Source organism: Lissotriton helveticus, chromosome 5_1 (genome assembly GCF_964261635.1).
Source record: "Lissotriton helveticus chromosome 5_1, aLisHel1.1, whole genome shotgun sequence".
In the NCBI taxonomy this organism is placed as follows: Eukaryota; Metazoa; Chordata; class Amphibia; order Caudata; family Salamandridae; genus Lissotriton; species Lissotriton helveticus.
Window position 1 is genome coordinate 300,042,293 of NC_136065.1, and position 18,469 is coordinate 300,060,761.

The 18,469-nt window shown below is 46.1% G+C and overlaps 1 protein-coding gene across 4 annotated transcripts in view; it reads right to left on the minus strand.

Annotated features, from left to right (window-relative positions):
• The window catches only part of UBE4B (ubiquitination factor E4B), a 1,139,522-nt gene that overhangs the window by 497,229 nt on the left and 623,824 nt on the right, over window positions 1–18,469 (minus strand). For all 4 annotated transcript variants that reach the window (XM_078642268.1, XM_078642270.1, XM_078642267.1 and 1 more), the window contains one exon: window positions 8,135–8,262. In XM_078642268.1, the coding sequence (XP_078498394.1) occupies window positions 8,135–8,262 (128 nt within the window). The remainder of the gene's footprint in view (window positions 1–8,134; window positions 8,263–18,469) is intronic.

Below are 18,469 nucleotides of genomic sequence, written 5' to 3' on the forward strand. Positions count from 1 at the left end.
TGCTTAGATGTGGAAGCAGCTGGCGTGGAGGAAGACTATGCTTTCTTTTTCGGTGCCGGTAGGTGTGAGCCGGCACTAGGGGTAGGCTGACTCGAGCCCGAGTCGCCTAAAAGCTTATTAGGCTTCTTTGCCGAGCCCGAGGCGGGGCATGGGAAGCAGTGTCTCGTGTGCACCCGAGCCCTAGGGCGAGGCTGTGACCGTAGCCTTTTTAGTAGGGGTGTCGAGGAAGGGTCGGGTCGACGTTCTTACTTACGACCCTCTGTGCCGGAGTGATGTCCTCGACATCTGAGTTTTCGGCCTCGGAGTTACTGCCGACACCATGTTCCTGCTGTTCTGGGACATCGACGCCCTCTTCGAAGATATCGTCCGGGATCGAAACTGACGAGCGAGCCATTGTTCTTCGAGCTAGTCGGTCCCGGATCGTCTTCTTGGAGCGGAAAGAGGCACAAGGGGAACAGTCTCTGACCTCGTGCTGCGGTGAGAGGCAAGGTTTGCACACCTCGTGCAGATTGGTGTGGGTAAACTTCAACCCACATCGAGGGCACTTTTTAAATGGCATCCTTTCCATGAGCTGGAAGATGAGGCCTAGGTAGGCCTGAAGGCATTCGTCGACGACCGGAATCGATGACTTCGGATTTGAAGAGTAGCGTCCATTGGAAACGCGTTCGAAACAATACCGAAGTTGGTGAGGATTGTGCGCCGAAGGAAAATCGGTTCCAACACGGAGCGCAGGAAACACATTGGAGCCCGGTGGCGGAAAAAAACAAACTATGTATGGAGCCGATGCCCATGCGCACTATTGTCCAAAGGAGGAGTCACCTATCCCGTGACTTCCAAAGACTTTTCAGGACAAAAACAACTACAAACATCCGGGCCCAACACTAGGTGGCGATCTATGCACAGTGTGTAATGTGCAGCTCATATGCCTCGAATTTATATCTATCTATCTATCTATCCATCTATCTATCTATATATATACATATATATATATATATATATATATATATATATATATATATTATATATATAGATATATAGGATTGCTCAGCTTCTATTCTCTAAGGCTCTTTTTATCAGGCACCTACTCTAACCCAATAGCAGTGCAGAGACAGAACACTGAATATTATTACAAAAGGAAGCAAAGAGTTGATCTGCTCAAGCCAGTTGCTGGACATCATGACAGACTGTGGCAAGCACCTGTGCTCTAGTAGAGTGCTCTCCTACTGCAGTCACCACTGATCAGGGGAGCACCAGAGGCAAAAGAAAAACCATGCCACTTTTGAACTTGACCAGCAAGCTAGAGTGTCAGGTTTCCTTCACATATGTATATTTCTGGCAAATTTCATTCAGACTCCGGACTTGAAACTACCTGTTGTTCACTTGAAAGAACACTGATATAAAGTATACATATATCCTTTAAGTTTGCGACAGTTGCATGTCAAACAAAATTGTTTTTATTCCAATTTATTTGTATTATTTAGACTTGAAAACCTGGTTCAGGGCACCCCACATGTGCGGTACGGAGAACAACATTAGACAATCATATCGGGATCAATTACCCATTAAGTAAAAACAAGCCTTTTTCTTTGAAGAGATGCTTAAAAGCACTTCTAATGTACATTTGGGCTGCTTGTGCACTTAGCTAAACCAAACACCATGTGATGTGAATGGCTGTCTCCTGAACTTGACAGCACCATAGAAAGCAACGTCATAGGCAGTGAGATCTTTCTACACTTCAGGAGCTTATAAAAATGCATCTGATGTGGCCTAGAAGATATTCCATCACTGACCACATCACTGAAAAGGAATATGCTACTTACCAGTATGCATCTGTTCTTGGCATAGAGGGCTGCAGAGTGGTACATTTATGAATAGATCGCCATCTGGTGTTGGGCTCGGATGATTGCACTTTGTTTTTCTTCTGGAGAAGTCTTTGTCGTCATAGATGACTCCTCCTCTCGGTGTTAGTGCGCATAGGCATCGGCTCCATCCTTAGATTGTTTTGCCATAGTAGGGTTAGATGGAGTAGTGTAGTATAGTACATAAAGATATGCCCATGTAAGTGTATCTAAATAAGATAATGTTGGGACAGACACAGGTTTCCAGGGAGGCCGGGAGGGCATGTACCACTCTGCAGCCCTCTATGCCAAGAACAGATGCATACTGGTAAGTAGCATATTCCGTTCGAGGCATATGGGCTGCAGATGGTACATTTATGAATAGATTGTAAAGCAGTTACCTCCCTAGCGGTGGTCACCAGTGTCTGTCGCAACTGTTTGAAATAGAGTTTTTAATACAGCTTGGCCCACTCTGGCTTGTTGTGCAGCCTGTACATCAACACAGTAGTGCTTTGTGAATGTATGTGGTGTAGACCAAGTTGCTGCTCTACATATGTCATCTAGGGGAATGTTCCCTAAGAATGCCATAGATGCTCCTAGTTTTCGTGTAGAATGAGCTCTAGGAGGAACAGTTAATGTTCTCTTTGCTTTAATGTAACATATTTGTATACATCTTACAATCCATCTAGCGATGCCTGCTTTAGAGATAGGATTGCCCTTATGTGTTGGGGAAAATGCTACAAATAGTTGTTTAGTTTTCCTGAAGTTTTGTGTTCTTTCTATGTAGTACAAAATGGCTCTTTTGACATCTAGTGTATGTAGAGCCCTTTCTGCCACCGTCTGTGGCTTTGGAAAGAAGACTGGTAATTCCACTGGCTGATTGATGTGGAATGCTGAAATTACTTTAGGCAAGAACTTTGGGTTTGTTCTAAGAACCACTTTATTCTGGTGTAACTGTAGGAATGGTTCTTGTATTGTCAATGCCTGTAATTCACTTACTCTCCTGAGTGAGGTAATGGCTATAAGGAAAGCCACCTTCCATGTAAGGAATTGTATTTCGCACCTATGCATAGGTTCGAAGGGTGGCCCCATTAGTCTGGTGAGTACTACGTTGAGGTTCCAAACTGGGGAAGGTGGTAATCTTGGTGGAATGACTCTTTTAAGGCCTTCCATGAATGCTTTTATCGCTGGTACTCTGAACAGTGATATGTGTTGCCTGTTTTGTAGGTACGCTGCTATAGCTGCTAGATGTACTCTGATAGATGTGTATGCTAGATTACATTGCTGTAAGTGTAATAAGTAGCAAATAATCTCCTTTGTTGATACGTCCAGAGGGTTGATATTGTTATTAGTACAGTGTATAGCAAACCTCTTCCACTTAGCTGCATAACATGCTCTGGTGGTTGGACGTCTCGCTTGTTTAATTATCTCCATGCAATTTGGGGGTAGATCTAAGTACCCAAATTCTAGGATTTCAGGAGCCAGATCGCTAAGTTCAATTGAGTTGGATCTGGGTGCATTATTTCTCCATGATTCTGTGTAAGGTGCATGGGTAGAATTTGTAGCTTTTGATGTGGCACTTGTGAGAGTTGCAGGAGCGTGGTGAACCACGGCTGTCTTGCCCACGTGGGTGCTACTAGTATCATGGTCATTGAATGTTGTTGCAGCTTCCTGACCACTAATGGGATTAGTGGGAGAGGGGGAAAAGTGTATGCAAATTTGTTGGACCAATTTATCCATAACGCATTGCCCTGCGACAGGTGATGTGGATACCTGGACGCGAAGCTTTGGCATTTTGCGTTCTGATGAGTGGCAAAGAGGTCTATCTCTGGTTGTCCCCATCTTTGGAAGAATGGCTGCAGTATTTGTTGGTGCAGTTCCCATTCGTGTATTTGTTCCGACTGTCTGCTTAAGATGTCTGCTATCTGGTTTTGGACTCCTGGTAGGTGTTCGGCTAACAGATAGATGTTTTGAGGAATGGCCCATCTCCAAATTTCCTGTGCTAGTCTGGATAGTTGGAGAGAGTGCGTCCCCCCCTGTTTTTGAATATAATACATTGCTGTCATGTTGTCTGTTCTGATCAGGACTGCTTTGTTGGTAACATGTATTTGGAAGGCTTTCAATGCTAGAAACACTGCTAGTAGTTCTAGATGATTGATGTGCAGTCTTCTTTCCTGCACACTCCACCTTCCTTGTACTGTGTATTTGTCCATATGTGCTCCCCATCCGGTGAGCGATACGTCTGCTGTTATTGTCACCTGTGGAATTGGTTCTAGGAACGACCGCCCTTTGGCAATGTTTGTTATGTTCCACCACTTCAGAGAGCGGTGTGTGCGGTCGTCTACCAACACCAGATCTGTAATCTGCCCTTGAGCCTGATTCCACTGTGTCGCTAAGCATTCTTGTAGCGGACGCATTTGTAGTTTGGCATATGGTATTAGCAGTATGCAGGATGACATCATCCCTAATAGCTGCATGAACACTCTTGCTGTTAGTGAGTGTTGTGGCTGAAATCTTTGAATGACTGTAAGCATTGTTTGGATCCTGACTGGGTTGGGGTACACTTTGGCTTTTTCTGTGTCTATAGTAGCCCCCAGATATTGTTGAACCTTGTTTGGTTGTAGGTGTGACTTTGTGTAGTTCACCGTGAACCCTAGCTGGTGTAGTAGCTGAATTGTCTTTTGTGTGTTTTGAAGACATTCCTCTTGTGACCTGGCCTTTATTAGCCAGTCGTCCAAGTATGGGAAGACATGAATTTGTTGTCTTCTTAGGTGAGCTGCCACCACTGCCAGGCATTTTGTGAACACCCTTGGTGCCGTTGTGACACCAAACGGAAGGACTTTGAACTGATAATGTTGTCCTTCTACCACAAACCTGAGGTATTTCCTGTGGGCTTTGTGAATCGGGATATGAAAGTAAGCGTCTTTTAGATCCAGTGTAGAAAGAAAGTCCCCTTTCTTCAGTAAACGAAGTACCTGTTGGAGCGTGACCATGTGGAAATGTTCCGAATTTATGTATGCGTTGAGAGGTCTTAGGTCCAGTATTGGCCTTAGAGACCCGTCCTTTTTGGGAATTAGGAAGTATAGGGAGTATACTCCTGTTCCTTGTTGGTGCTGTGGAACTTTCTCTATGGCATGCTTTTCTAGCAGTGATAGTACTTCTTGTTTTAACAGTGTCAGGTGATCTTGTTTCATTGGACGCTGTTTGGGGGGGATGTTTGGTGGGGTAGCTGTGAGTTCTAGGCAATAACCATGTTGGATAATTTGTCTCACCCACCTGTCTGATGTGATGTTTTCCCAGACAGGTAGGAACTGTGATATGCGTCCCCCGACCGGTGTTATATGGTCTGGGGGGAGCTGTATGAAGTCACTGTTTTGGGGTTGGAGAGTTGCGGTTGTTGTTGTTTCCGCGACCTCTACCCTTGTTGTTGTTACCCCTGTAGCCACCTCTGGAATTACCTCTGGGTGATGTAGGTGTAAAAGAGGTTTGCTGCTGGCTTGTACCTGTATTTTTGGATCCTCCTCTATAGGTGGATCTACGAAAGGAACCTCTTTGTGTCGGCTGTTGCAATGCTCCCATTGATTTAGCCGTTTCGGTATCCTTCTTCATCTTTTCTAGGGCCTCATCTGTCCCTGTGCCGAAAAGTGTTTTCCCATCAAAAGGTTGGTTCAGTAACGATGTTTGTACTTCTTGTTTGAACCCTGATACTCTGAGCCATGCATGTCTCCTTAACATGATGCTTGTGTTTGTAGACCTTGCTGCAGTGTCTGCCGCGTCTAGGGCGCACTTTATTGAAGTGTTAGTAATTAACTTCCCTTCTTGTATGAGTTGATCTGCCCTCTTTTGATGTTCTTTAGGGAGATGTGTGATGAGTTTTTCTAACTCATCATAATGCGCTCTGTCATACCTTGCAAGTAGTGCTTGCGTATTAGCTATGCGCCAGCTGTTTGCCGCTTGAGATGCCACTCTCTTGCCAGAGGCATCTATTAGTTTAGACTCTTTGTCAGGAGGTGGAGCTTCTCCTGTAGATAAAGAGTTTGCTCTCTTACGAGCGTTTGTGACCACTAGTGAGTCTAGAGGAATTTGCCCTTTAATGTATATTGGGTCTTTTGGAGCTGCCCTATATTTTTTATCGATTCTTGGGTTCAATACCCTAGCCCTCACTGGGTCTTTGAATATCTCTGATGTATGACTGAGAAGGCCCTTAAGCATTGGTAGTGTTCCTGATGTTCTTTGTGCAGTAGGTAGTGTTTCTAATAAGAAGTCCTCTATTTGAGGTTCTGCATGTAGTTCTACCTTATGATATGTTGCTGCTCTATTAATGAGTTGTGCAAACCCAGTATTGTCATCAGGAGGTGAAGGTTTTGAGGGATACAATTCAGGGTCGTTATCATTATCTGACCCTACATTATACTCTTCCCATGGGTCTGCCTCCTCTGGGATTGTGTCTTCATCATCCCCAGGATGTTCCCCCTCCCCTGTGTCACTCTCTACATCGGTTGTAGGTGTAGATGGTCGTGTGGGAGGAATATTTGGCCTATTGTGAGGAAGAGGAGAAGATGGTGTGTGTCTAGGTTTGGGAGAAGAGGGAGGAGTTGTATTCGTCCCCATTGTTCTCTTCTTCGGATGAGTCTTGTCGTCCGAATGTTCATTCTTCCTCTTTTTAGGTAGTTCTGCGACTACCTTGCCAGTCTTTGGGTCAATAAACAGAGTCTTTTGTTTAGGATCATTCCCGTGCTCCTGTGTCGGTACCGCAGTGTTCGGGTCCGAAAGGTGTTTTTTCTTTTGAATGTCCATTTGTATTTTCGGTGCCGAGATTTTATTCGGATCCGATTTCTTCGGTATCGAAGATGTCCCCGGTGTCGAGGGTGTTTGACGCCGAAGCGTGCTTCGGTGTCGACATGGACTGCTTCGACTTCGAGCTTTCCTTGACTTGGAGCTTCGGTGTCGATGTGGTCCGTTTATCGGAACCGGAACCACTATGATGGGAGACCGAGTGTTTCGGTTTTTGTTTCGTTGCCGGGCTCGAAGGCGGGGCGTTGGAAACTTTTTTCGGTTGTCTGACCGGGCTCGAAGGCGGGGTCGATACCGTGGGGGGTCTGTTTTTTGGTAAAGGGACGTCGTCACTCACGGTTTGTTGGACGTCGATTTCCTCGACGTCAGACTCGTCCTCTTCAGACCCCGCCCCGTCGGCCTCTTCTTCCTCCTCTTCTGGGTGCTGGTCCTCAAACAGCTCCGGGATTGCTTGTGACTGCATTCTCGATACCTCGTGTCTTCGGGCTCGACGGTTTTTAATCGTCGATTTTGAAGAGAACGCTGCACAGGCCCCACAGTCCCTGGATTCGTGTTCAGGGGACAAGCAGAGGTTGCACACCTCGTGTAGGTCCTTGTGTGGGAACTTAGCACCACACGTTGGACATTTTTTGAATGGAGTCCTTTCCATGGACCCCGGGCTGGACTACGTCGAGTTTCTCGTAGTCGTCGTCCTTCGAACCGCGTCGGTATGGATTAAAGTCGCGTTCGATAACGATACCGTCGATTTGGAAAGGAATACGCGCCGGTTATAACCTTCTTTGTTGAAGTCGGTCCGGAGCGCTTCGATCCTCATCCGAACCCGATGGCGGAAAAAAACAATCTAAGGATGGAGCCGATGCCCATGCGCACTAACACCGAGAGGAGGAGTCATCTATGACGACAAAGACTTCTCCAGAAGAAAAACAAAGTGCAATCATCCGAGCCCAACACCAGATGGCGATCTATTCATAAATGTACCATCTGCAGCCCATATGCCTCGAACCAACAGGCATTTAGACTTTTGCAAAAACATATTTAAGTTAGCCAATTAGCCCAGCAGAGATGGGCATTATACACTGCCCTACATGAATAACACAGTTTACTGAGCAACATGCCCAAAGTCTAAATTAAAACTTTACAGCCTAAAAACAACCAGAGGAAGACTGTAAGCCCACAACAGGATGTCATAAGAGAAACCCAGAGAGAAGGTCCATGGTTGTCTATGAAAGAAGGACAGGTTATGAAATAGGATATATCTAAGTTTTTAACTATTACTAAAAGATGAATATAAAATATTCTGCTTCCAGTGTCTAGTGATTTACAATTAGACAAATATTGGGTTAATGCTTTATAACACAATTTAAAGAGCTTGGAGTACATATCTTGCCCCCAGGGAAAACATTATGGCAGCGGTCTTACCATCTACCCCACCAATGAGCTTACATTTTAAACCTGTCCCTCACATCCCTGCCATCTGTATCAAGAATGTAAGAGCAACCTACTTGGGGAAGGCAGGATCCATGATGTGCAAAACCAACTGAATCACCACACCATAGAAATTTAGACACCTTCGGAGGAAGTTCTCATCCAGCAACCCAGCATCAGCACATGCCTTGTAGCGGACCAATCTCTGAGGAACCCAATGGAAAGGAAAAAGTAAAAGGAAGGATAAAATATAAAACAATTTGACAACACATGCAGTTTAAGGGAAGGTAGAACACAGTTTTCAAATTAGGCACAAACTGGAGGACAGTTGGCAAATATCTACGCTAGTAGAGGGAAGCAGAAAACACTTACCTAATATATGGTCAAATTGACATTTTCCAAATTGGTATATTTAATTTACCTATAAGGCACTAGAATATACTACGAGGTGTACCCTAGGCCTGGACATTAAATGCCACTAGTGGGCTGTAGCACCCATTATGCCATCTACTGAAGTGGCAGTGCAAACATGGTTCAAGGCCTACCCTGTGTACCCTAACTGTTCCAGTATAAACATGAACTGCGACCAGTCAAAATAAACCCTTCATGACAGGTAAAAACCTCCCTTTTAAATATTAGTAAGCCACACAAATGTAAGTATGTAGCAGGCAAGGTAGGGTCAGGCATCAAAAGATCTTTAAAAATGTGGAGATCGGCAGGTCTAGTGACCGGAACATTGTAGTCAACCCACTGTAATGCATTTTACTCACAAACTGATCTCAAATCGTCTGATCATAGGCAAAGGCTTTATTTCACAACATCTCCTTTTTCTTCATGATCATGTAGGAAGCTGGTTCTGTATATTCTATACTAAAATGAGGTATAGTAAGCAGAGGTATAAGTAGATAGCACCTTACTCTCTATTTGTGGTAGTGTGGGAGAGTAGTGAGGCTTTATCAGAGGGTAGTGTTAAGCATTTGTTTTACACACTCAGGCAAGAAATGATGTCCGTTTTTACAGTGAGGCTATACTGCACCAAGAAAACAACGTTACAACCGCGCACGCCTGGTTGGAAATATCACCGGCTATTTGGTGAGTCATCCCCTCCTTTTGGGTGCATTTTACCACGCACCCTGTAGTGCCTCATGCCGTTGTTTCCTTTACACTTACCTTACTTCATTGTTTCCCCATAAGGAACTCCGCTCTTTTGATTTGGACAGCTACATATTTCTGTAGCCTCGCACCACTCTGCACCTGCTTGCTTTGTGTGAGAAAGTGGCTCTATATATACTGGACTAGAATGAAGTACAGTGTGTATAGAGTCTACCAACCCCAGTGGTATAACAGAGGTTAAAGTCAGAACTGACCTTACTCTCCAAAGTGGTAGCTTGGTCGAGCAGTAAGGCAGTACCAGAGGACAGTGTAAAGCATTTGTTGTACACACTCAGTCAGCAAAAGGTTTCACACACTCAAGGACTGAACTCAAGGCCAATTGTTTTTATATCCACAGATATAGGTGTTTTATTTTTTAGAACCAACAGTTATAAAAATATACTTTTCTTGTTATGAGTTCGCTCATGTAATTACTCTGCAAAGGAGCTATTTGTGCACACAATTAATACAGTATTGACAGTAAGCAACACAATCTTAAAACACACTTTAGCATTGAGCGCAATGGGTTTTCCACATGTAAGTACAGTTGATTACTATATAGATTACTTTAGTAGTCCCAGGACTAGATCCTAGATTCAGTCCTGGGGTCTAGGGTGAAATCAGATTAGCAAAAACGTTTTAGATACTGTAGTGAATTTTCATGAATATAAAGCGGTTTTAAAAGTTCACGCTTAGAAACTTTTCAATGGAAATCTGACAATGTTATTCAATGGGAGAAAATTCAGGTTGCAGGTAAAGTACGATCGCGTTGCTTTGGTAACCCAGCACTGGTCTCCTAGGGCCAGCACTGGGGTCTTAACTCAAAACAGGTAGGTAATTGCGTTTCAGTATTTCGTATGGTTTTTAAAGAATATTTCAAGTTTTCAAAAGCAGGCATTTCGAAGAAATTTCATAGAAAAGCAGACAATGGGTGCCTATGGAGAAAATACAGATTACTAGTAAACCCGGTACAGATTACTTTTGCAGTTCAGTACTGGGCTGACGGGTACAGTACTGGCTTCTCCCCTGATCACAGGTGAGTACTTCGGAATTCGGCTGATTTTATATGAATGTTTTCAGTTTTCAAAACTCCACAGTTGAATAACATTGACCAATTTTGACTCGAAAATTTTCTAATTGCAGGCAAATGAGTTACCGGTTTCCAGGTGAGTACTTGGTTGGTGAAGTTATGGTTCTGGGCATACACTCATGGGTCCCCCAGGGTCAGGTAAGTACAGTAGGTTCAGCCCCAGCAGCACAGGGCCAGCCAGGTGCAGAGGTTGTTAGGCCCAATGATATCCAATGAGGGAAAGGGGGCCTTCGGTTGGTGGCTGCTGGCTAGCAGGCCACGCGGCTGTGGGAGCTGGGATCCTGATCACTTGCTCAGGGCAAGGGGGGAAGTAGGATAGGACAAAGGTGGCACAGCCAGTGGCACTCGGGCGACTGGGTGCAGGGTGCTTTTGAGCCCTCGGGCGCTCAATGTTATCCAACGGGAAAGGTCAAAAAGGAACAAAGGCTGCAGCCTCAGGGACAGAGACTCTCCAGGGGCGACCAGCACTTCGAGAGGTAAGTTGGGATCTTGGAGCACAGGTAGGTACCTCAAAGGGAGGCACAGGGGGCTGTAGGTCATCCGGGTGCCGGGGTGTCTTTGGGTGTCGGACAAGCTTACCCTCAGCTGGTCGAAGTTGGGGTGGCCCCTGGTTCCGAGTCTAGAGGCGTCGGCTGGTTCGTCGAGGAGGGTCTATGGGCACTGGACTTCGGGTCCGAGTCGCCGGGGGGACGTCCTCGTGGTCTTGGTTCAGTTGGGCCCGGCCCGGGCTCGGCGGGTGCAGAGTCGGCTGTTCCGGAGCTTCCTGGCTGGCACCAGGGGGGTTGTTGCAGCAGAGCCTCTGCTGATGGGAGTCCCAATCTTCAAGAGGGTCAAGGCAGGCAGGTCCTCTGGGTGTCCCAAGGTTGCTGTCCGCAGGAGTCGCCGGGTTTTAGGCAGGAGCAGGTTCCAGGATCAACAGGCCGGTAGGGCTGGGGCCAAGTCAGTTGTTGTTGTCCTGTTAGCAGCTGCATGGCGGGTCGTCTTCTTGATCTTTCTGGTATCAGAATCTGAGGAAGGAAGGTTCAGGGAGCCCCGAAATACTAAATTTTTGGGCGTTACAGGTAGGGCAAGGACAGGGACCAATGGTTCCCTGTCCTGGGGTGAGTACACCCCCTAGCCTGCTCCTCTCCTGTGGGAGGGGGGCAGGAGCCTAGCTGGGATTGGACAGGACTCCCCATCTACAAGATGGCCGGAGCCCGGGGTCGTGCTTCACCTCGCCTCTTCCACCTGAGGGATGGAGTTGGCAAAGGTTGGCAACCCCCCTTCCTGACGTAGTTTTTCATGCCAGTCTTCCCGCCAGAGTGGAGGGCAGGACTGGTGGGGGCGGGTTGCTGGGTACAGCAAATGGTCTGGAGAAGCTCACAGAGGCGGTATGCCTTTGAAGCTTCCCTCTGCCCATCCTGGGGGAGGAGACCTAGCACCTTGCCCAGGATGTGCATTGTTGCAGGCACAGGAGAGCGGGGGCTCTCCTACCCAGGGGTCCAGCAACATGTCTGCTGTGTGGCAGTTTCTGCAGCCACTCAGCCAGACGTGGATTGTAGGTTAGGGTTTCAGAGGGCATCTCTAAGATGCCCTCTGTTGCATTTTACATTAAATCCCACACTGGCATCAGTGTGGGTTTAATGTGCTGAGAAGTTTGATACCAAACTTGTCAGTCTTCAGTGTAACCATTATGGTGCTGTGGAGTTCATAATGCCAAGCTCCCAGCACCATAAACTCTTAATGGAATCACTGCACTTACAGTGCCCAGGAATGGCCCTGGGTACTGTAGGGGCACAGGGCTCATGCACCTGTGCCCACAACTCTGGCATAGGGCACGCAGCTAGAGGGGTGACTGAAGTATGCCAGGGCAGTGGGTTCTGTGGGCATGGCACACAGGGATGTGTTCATCAATCAATGCGGGGAGAAGGAAAAATCGTGATCCATCCAATTTCCTTGGTACATAATCTCACAAATCAGTTAGAGGGGGAGGATCACTTGTCCTGCATAACCTGGGTATACAGGTGAATCGTATGTCCCATGGTAAAAAAAACCTCATGCACGTTTAAAGTTTTTCGTGGTAGCGGTATATCTTGGTTCTCCGCCCCTTTATTCACGTGACTGCATAATCATCAGGTTTAGTAGGTATGCAACCTCCACCAGGAGGTATTCGCCCTAGGTTAAAAGCAGTAGTGATCAGTGATTAGTGGTGAATGTGAAGTTTAAAATAACTCGGACAGCCAGATGGTTAAATTTATTTTCCTGGATTAGAGAAAATATTGTAGATATGCGTAGGGAGAATAATTAGGATTCTTACGCATTCAATTTTCGTATTCTAAAATGGTCGACATGTTTCAGCCCTCTGTTGCCTAGATAGGTCGGTCGGGCTTTCTTCAGGACCGTGTGAGTTATGTGTAGTAGAATGACGTATTAGTCCTCTACTTCATGGAGGTCAACTTGTGCCTGTGGATACAAATGGTGTATACAACTATTTTAAACTTCACATTCACGTGAATAAAGGGGCAGAGAACCAAGATATACTGCTACCACGAAATACTTTACACGTGCATGAGGGTTTTTTACCATGGGACATACGATTCACCTGTATACCCAGGTTATGCAGGACAAGTGATCCTCCCCCACTAACTGATTTGTGACACAGGGATGTGTGCCATGTCGACTCTGGTTTTAGTTCTGTACTTAGGCACTCAGTCTGAAAAGGCAGTGTGTGGGTGCCAGGGTACAGGGCCCCTGGGGGTGGCACAATAAGTGCTGCAGCCCTCAGGGGTCTTCTCTGGTCACCATGCCCTGGGTACCTTGGGTACCAACTACTAGGGGCTGACAGGTGGCCATAGATGTCAATTGGGTTTTGTTTCAGTACAGTATTAGCGAAGGAACACAGGCCCTGGGTACCTGGTTGGCAGGAGCCCAGGGGACACTCAGTCAAAGCACATCAGCAATTCAGAAAAAAGTGGGGGCAAACCAAGGCAAGAAAGATGGCACTTTCTCACACTTTGTCTCTCTCTTCACATCTTTGCACACTGCATCTCTGTTCTGGTTAGGTTTTGGATTTTGATTCTCTTTAATTGTATATTATGACATCCATATATTACGGATGGAAGTCCAGTCATTGCAACATTTTTTCAATCTTTTGCCTTAGTAGTTGTGTGCCTAACGCCTCTCAAAACATGAATCTTCTAATGATTTAATGTCTATTTAAAATATGGTAACAGTAATGTTTGGTGCTTCGAACCTTCTCAATGGCAAATAACTTTGTTGTGATTTTTCGTGTACCACTTGAATATGTATACTATGTAGCCTGGCTCTTCCTTGTGCTCCCTTTGTCCTTTGCTGTTTTTTGAGCCTAAGAATGTCCTATTCTGACATCAATTTATTAATGTTTCGCTTATAGTTCTGTATCACTCACGCGTCACCACACTATTTGTTTGATTGTTTTCATGTGATTGACGTTCATCAGCAAAGGACTCTCATTGAGACTTATTGTGCTGATTTACTCTTAACATAACTTTCTCCCTGCCAACATTTGTCCACATTTTCTTTTCACGATGGTCTCCAACTATTTCTCGTGTGATGTCACTTTTATCATGTATATATTAGGTCACTCTTTCACTATTATAAGGTTTGCACTCCCGTGAGGTGTGTTTCCTTGCGCTTTTCACTGGACAGTGATATAATGTCATGGTTATTCTACCACAATGTACCATGTATTTGATTTTTTCGCCCCCAGCCCTGAAGAGTCACTGTGATATGCCTAGATATCACACAGGGACATTTCCTAGAGAAAAGGTAAGTAAAGCAGTTTTTAGATATATGCAGTTTCCGGGTTCTCATACAAAACCAACTCCACACGAAACAATTTTCACAAGAAAGCAGTCAATGCAGCCCTAAGAAAGGAAATATGGTTATCAGTATCATGGTAAATACTTGGGTTTGGGAGTTGGTTTTCTGGGATTAGAATCAGGGTTCCCCCAGGGTCAAGGATGCACTCTCAAAGCACCCTCAGCGGCACTAGGGCGTCCGGGTGCAGAGTGCAGAGGCCCAATGTTATCCAATGGGGGCTAGGGTGGGCCTCTGCTTGGTGGCTGCTCTTGAGCAGGCCACAAGTTTGTGGGAGGAAAGCTCCTAGTGTAAGGCTCAGGGCAAAGTGGGATCCGAGTTAGCACCCAAAGTGCACCGGGAGAGGCGGCTGGGTGCAGGGTGCTGTTTTGGCTTTGGATGCCCTGTTGATTTCAATGGGTATTCTCTGGTTGCAACAAAGACTGCAGGCTCGGGGACGAAGATCTTCTGGAGGTGGCCACCAGTTGGAGAGATCAGTTGGGATGCCTGGGGATGCTGGGACACAAGGCCGTATGAAATCAGGTGCAGAGCTGTCTTCAGGCGTCTGGTCTTCTTACCAGCTCCTGTCGTGGTGGGGGGGATCCTCTAGAAAGGGGCTGAAGGCGTCAATTGGAGATGCAAGGCAGGTTAGAGATCAGGTTAGGATCGCCGTGGAGACCTCCTCGTGGTGTTGGGCCACTCGAACCATAGGCGTCAGGTACAGAGTAGTGCACACTCGCTGATTTGGCCAGAGCCAGAGTCTGTGACTGAACAAATTCAGCTTTCACAGGAGACACATTTTTGGTTTTAGAAGGCAGGGCAGGTCCTTAGAATCTTAAGGGCTGCTGGTTGCAGGGGACACCGGTATTTCACTGGAGCAGGTTCAAGGTTCGGACTGGTTGGTAGGGCTGGGGCCAAGTAAGTGGGCATCCTCCTCCTCTTAGTTCAGCACAGCTTCTTCGGTCCTTCTTCTCTTCTTCTGGTCGGTTCTTGTCTCAGGAGGCAAGGTTCAGGGTTGCCCCTAAATGCTAGATCTAGGGGCGTTACAGGTAAGTAAAGGTCAGGATCAATCGGTCTGTCAGGTATTTTAGGCTAGTCCTATCATGTATACCCCTACTACATACATTTGTCCCATCCACACAACAATAACGATTCTATACAGGTGACATTTTACCTAGTAGCTTGCTCCGGTCTCTTCGACACCAGGCTCTCGGTACTCTATCATAATCCCTGTACCTGACGCACATAAACATGTCCCCAGGCACGGTAGAATTATTCTGTGTAAGGGTCACCACTTTTTTCATCTTTGCCCAACAGCCAGCTGTGCATGATCACACTTGTTTAGAAAAGCATCAGTGATTGTTTTCAAAACATTTATGATTGTTTTAAAAACATCCATGATTGTTTCAAAACCATATAAATTCTAGAAAAACCCAGGAGTGACCACTTTAGTATAAAAGACCATCACTCCCCCCTACAATTTAGAGAATTCCTTCCAAGCGGAGACGGGGTCCTGCATGCTAAATCTTCGACATAGCGGTCTGACATCCCTTCCGGGTTGTCATCCTCGAAGCTGAGACGGGGTCCTTCATTCTAAGGTGAGGGGGCTGGTTCTTCCCTAGGGGTTTCTTGGCTACAGATACACATAGCTATACGCATATACACCTACACCTCCAGGGTGGCTAGGTACATTTGGATTAGTTACTTACCTGTAATTCTAGTTCTCTTCCAGGGGTATCCTCAAAGTCATAAGCATTAGAATATTCCCGCCAATGTGCGGGACCCCGGAAACACTATATTATATGTGCCCCACATATATATACTCATATATATATATATAAATACATATATATTTATATATATATATATATATATATATATATATATATATAAAAACATGCAATAGCAGCCAAATAAAATCAGAGCTGAAATATGCTGTGTAGAATTTCCACCATACATGAATAATAAGCATTAGAAACATGAAAAACAACAACAAAGTTTGTTTAGAAACTGTTTTAATGCTCAGAAAGCAGTAGAAATTCTCATAACTCACTGGAAGCATTGAAAGCTTCTAGGCTGCATTGCAAACACACAGTCTAAAAAGACTGAAAAGCTAACCTGTAGCTGCATAGCAATAAACTTACACCGTGCCTTTAAGGCACCCATGACCCCCAGTATCCCATCATGCCTCAGGGGTGACAGTTAGGTCAGTTGTTCTTTTCGGAGACTGAAAACAAACCCAGTAACAAATAGGTTAACAATATCTCCTTATTAAAGAATGTCCTTTACCCGGGGAGGCGGGAGGGTTGCTTATGACTTTGATGAGGATACCCCTGGAAGAGAACTAGGATTACAGGTAAGTAACTAATCCTTCTCTTCCAGGGGATCCTCATCAATAGTCATAAGCATTAGAATAGAATAGCGAGCCTCACCTCATCTCCCTGCGGGCAAAGGAGTAACAATACAGTAATACCCATACTAAGCCTAGTAACAACTAAGCACGTCCAGGCCGCAGGCTACCCAAATAGATTCCTCAAAGAGGCTTGTCCTACTTGAGTATCGGCCCTGGAATCAGATTCTAGGCAGTAATGCCTCGTAAAGGTATTAACTGATTTCCATGTTGCAGCTTTGCATATTTCTGACATTGGGATGTCGTGCAAGAAAGCTACTGTGGCCGCTTTCCCTCTAGTAGAATGCGCTTTGGGTGACACCAACAAAGGCTTGCCTGCAAGCTGGTAGGCCAATTTAATGCAAGAGACAATCCATCTAGAGATGGACCTCTTGGCCGCCGGAAAGCCTGTTCTCATCGAACCATAGTTCACGAACAGCTGATCCGACTTCCTGATTCCCTTGGTTTTTTCCAAATAGAACTTGAGCACTTTCTTTAAATCTAATGAGTGCAACGACCGCTCTGCTGTGGTCGCTGGATTTGGGAAAAAAGAAGGGAGGGAAATGGACTGATTTATATGAAAATCAGAAACCACCTTAGGTAAGAAGGATGGGTGAGCCCTCAGGACAACCCTATTGTGATGGAAAACAGTATATGGTTCCTTCGCACAGAGAGCTTGTATCTCGCTTACTCTGCGTGCTGATGTGATCGCCACTAAAAAGGCTGCTTTCCAAGATAGATGTTGCAAAGAAGCCTTGTGGATAGGTTCGAAAGGAGGTGACATTAACCTGGACAGAACCAGGTTCAATTCCTAAGGAGGAGAAGGATTTCGCACAGGGGGATAGACTTTCTTCAACCCCTGGAGGAAGTCCTTAACCACCGGAATCTGAAAGAAAGAAATCTGATGAGGCGATTTCCTGTACGCCACTATGGCTGACAGATGCACTCTAATGGAAACATATTTCAATCCAGAAGTTGCCAAGGAAAGGAGGTATTTGCAAAAACAACAAGTGATGGACTGAATGTGGATCAATGTCACACACTCCCCCAGTCAAAAGATCTGGGCCCAAATCCATCGTTTTTTTGCACTCCACACCACCCTGGGTTAGACAATGGCGATATGCAAATCAGCTCTGACCCTGTTGCCCCATGGGAACAGTCCAGTCCGAACTACAAAAGCCATGTCCTTCCCAGAACGGAATCAAGCATCCGAGGACCGGACCGGTTTCGAGGTAACACCTCTCTTCAGCCCGGCTAGCTTGATTCCAGTGGTGTGGAGTGCCTGGGACCCACGTCTGGGCATCCCCAGCGCACCTAGGGCGGCAATTGCAAAAACAACAAGTGATGGACTGAATGTGGATCAATGTCACACACTTCCCCCAGTCAAAAGATCTGGGCCCAAATCCATCGTTTTTTTGCACTCCACACCACCCTGGGTTAGACAATGGCGATATGCAAATCAGCTCTGACCCTGTTGCCCCATGGGAACAGTCCAGTCCGAACTACAAAAGCCATGTCCTTCCCAGAACGGAATCAAGCATCCGAGGACCGGACCGGTTTCGAGGTAACACCTCTCTTCAGCCCGGCTAGCTTGATTCCAGTGGTGTGGAGTGCCTGGGACCCACGTCTGGGCATCCCCAGCGCACCTAGGGCGGCAATTGCAAAAACAACAAGTGATGGACTGAATGTGGATCAATGTCACACACTCCCCCAGTCAAAAGATCTGGGCCCAAATCCATCGTTTTTTTGCACTCCACACCACCCTGGGTTAGACAATGGCGATATGCAAATCAGCTCTGACCCTGTTGCCCCATGGGAACAGTCCAGTCCGAACTACAAAAGCCATGTCCTTCCCAGAATGGAATCAAGCATCCGAGGACCGGACCGGTTTCGAGGTAACACCTCTCTTCAGCCCGGCTAGCTTGATTCCAGTGGTGTGGAGTGCCTGGGACCCACATCTGGGCA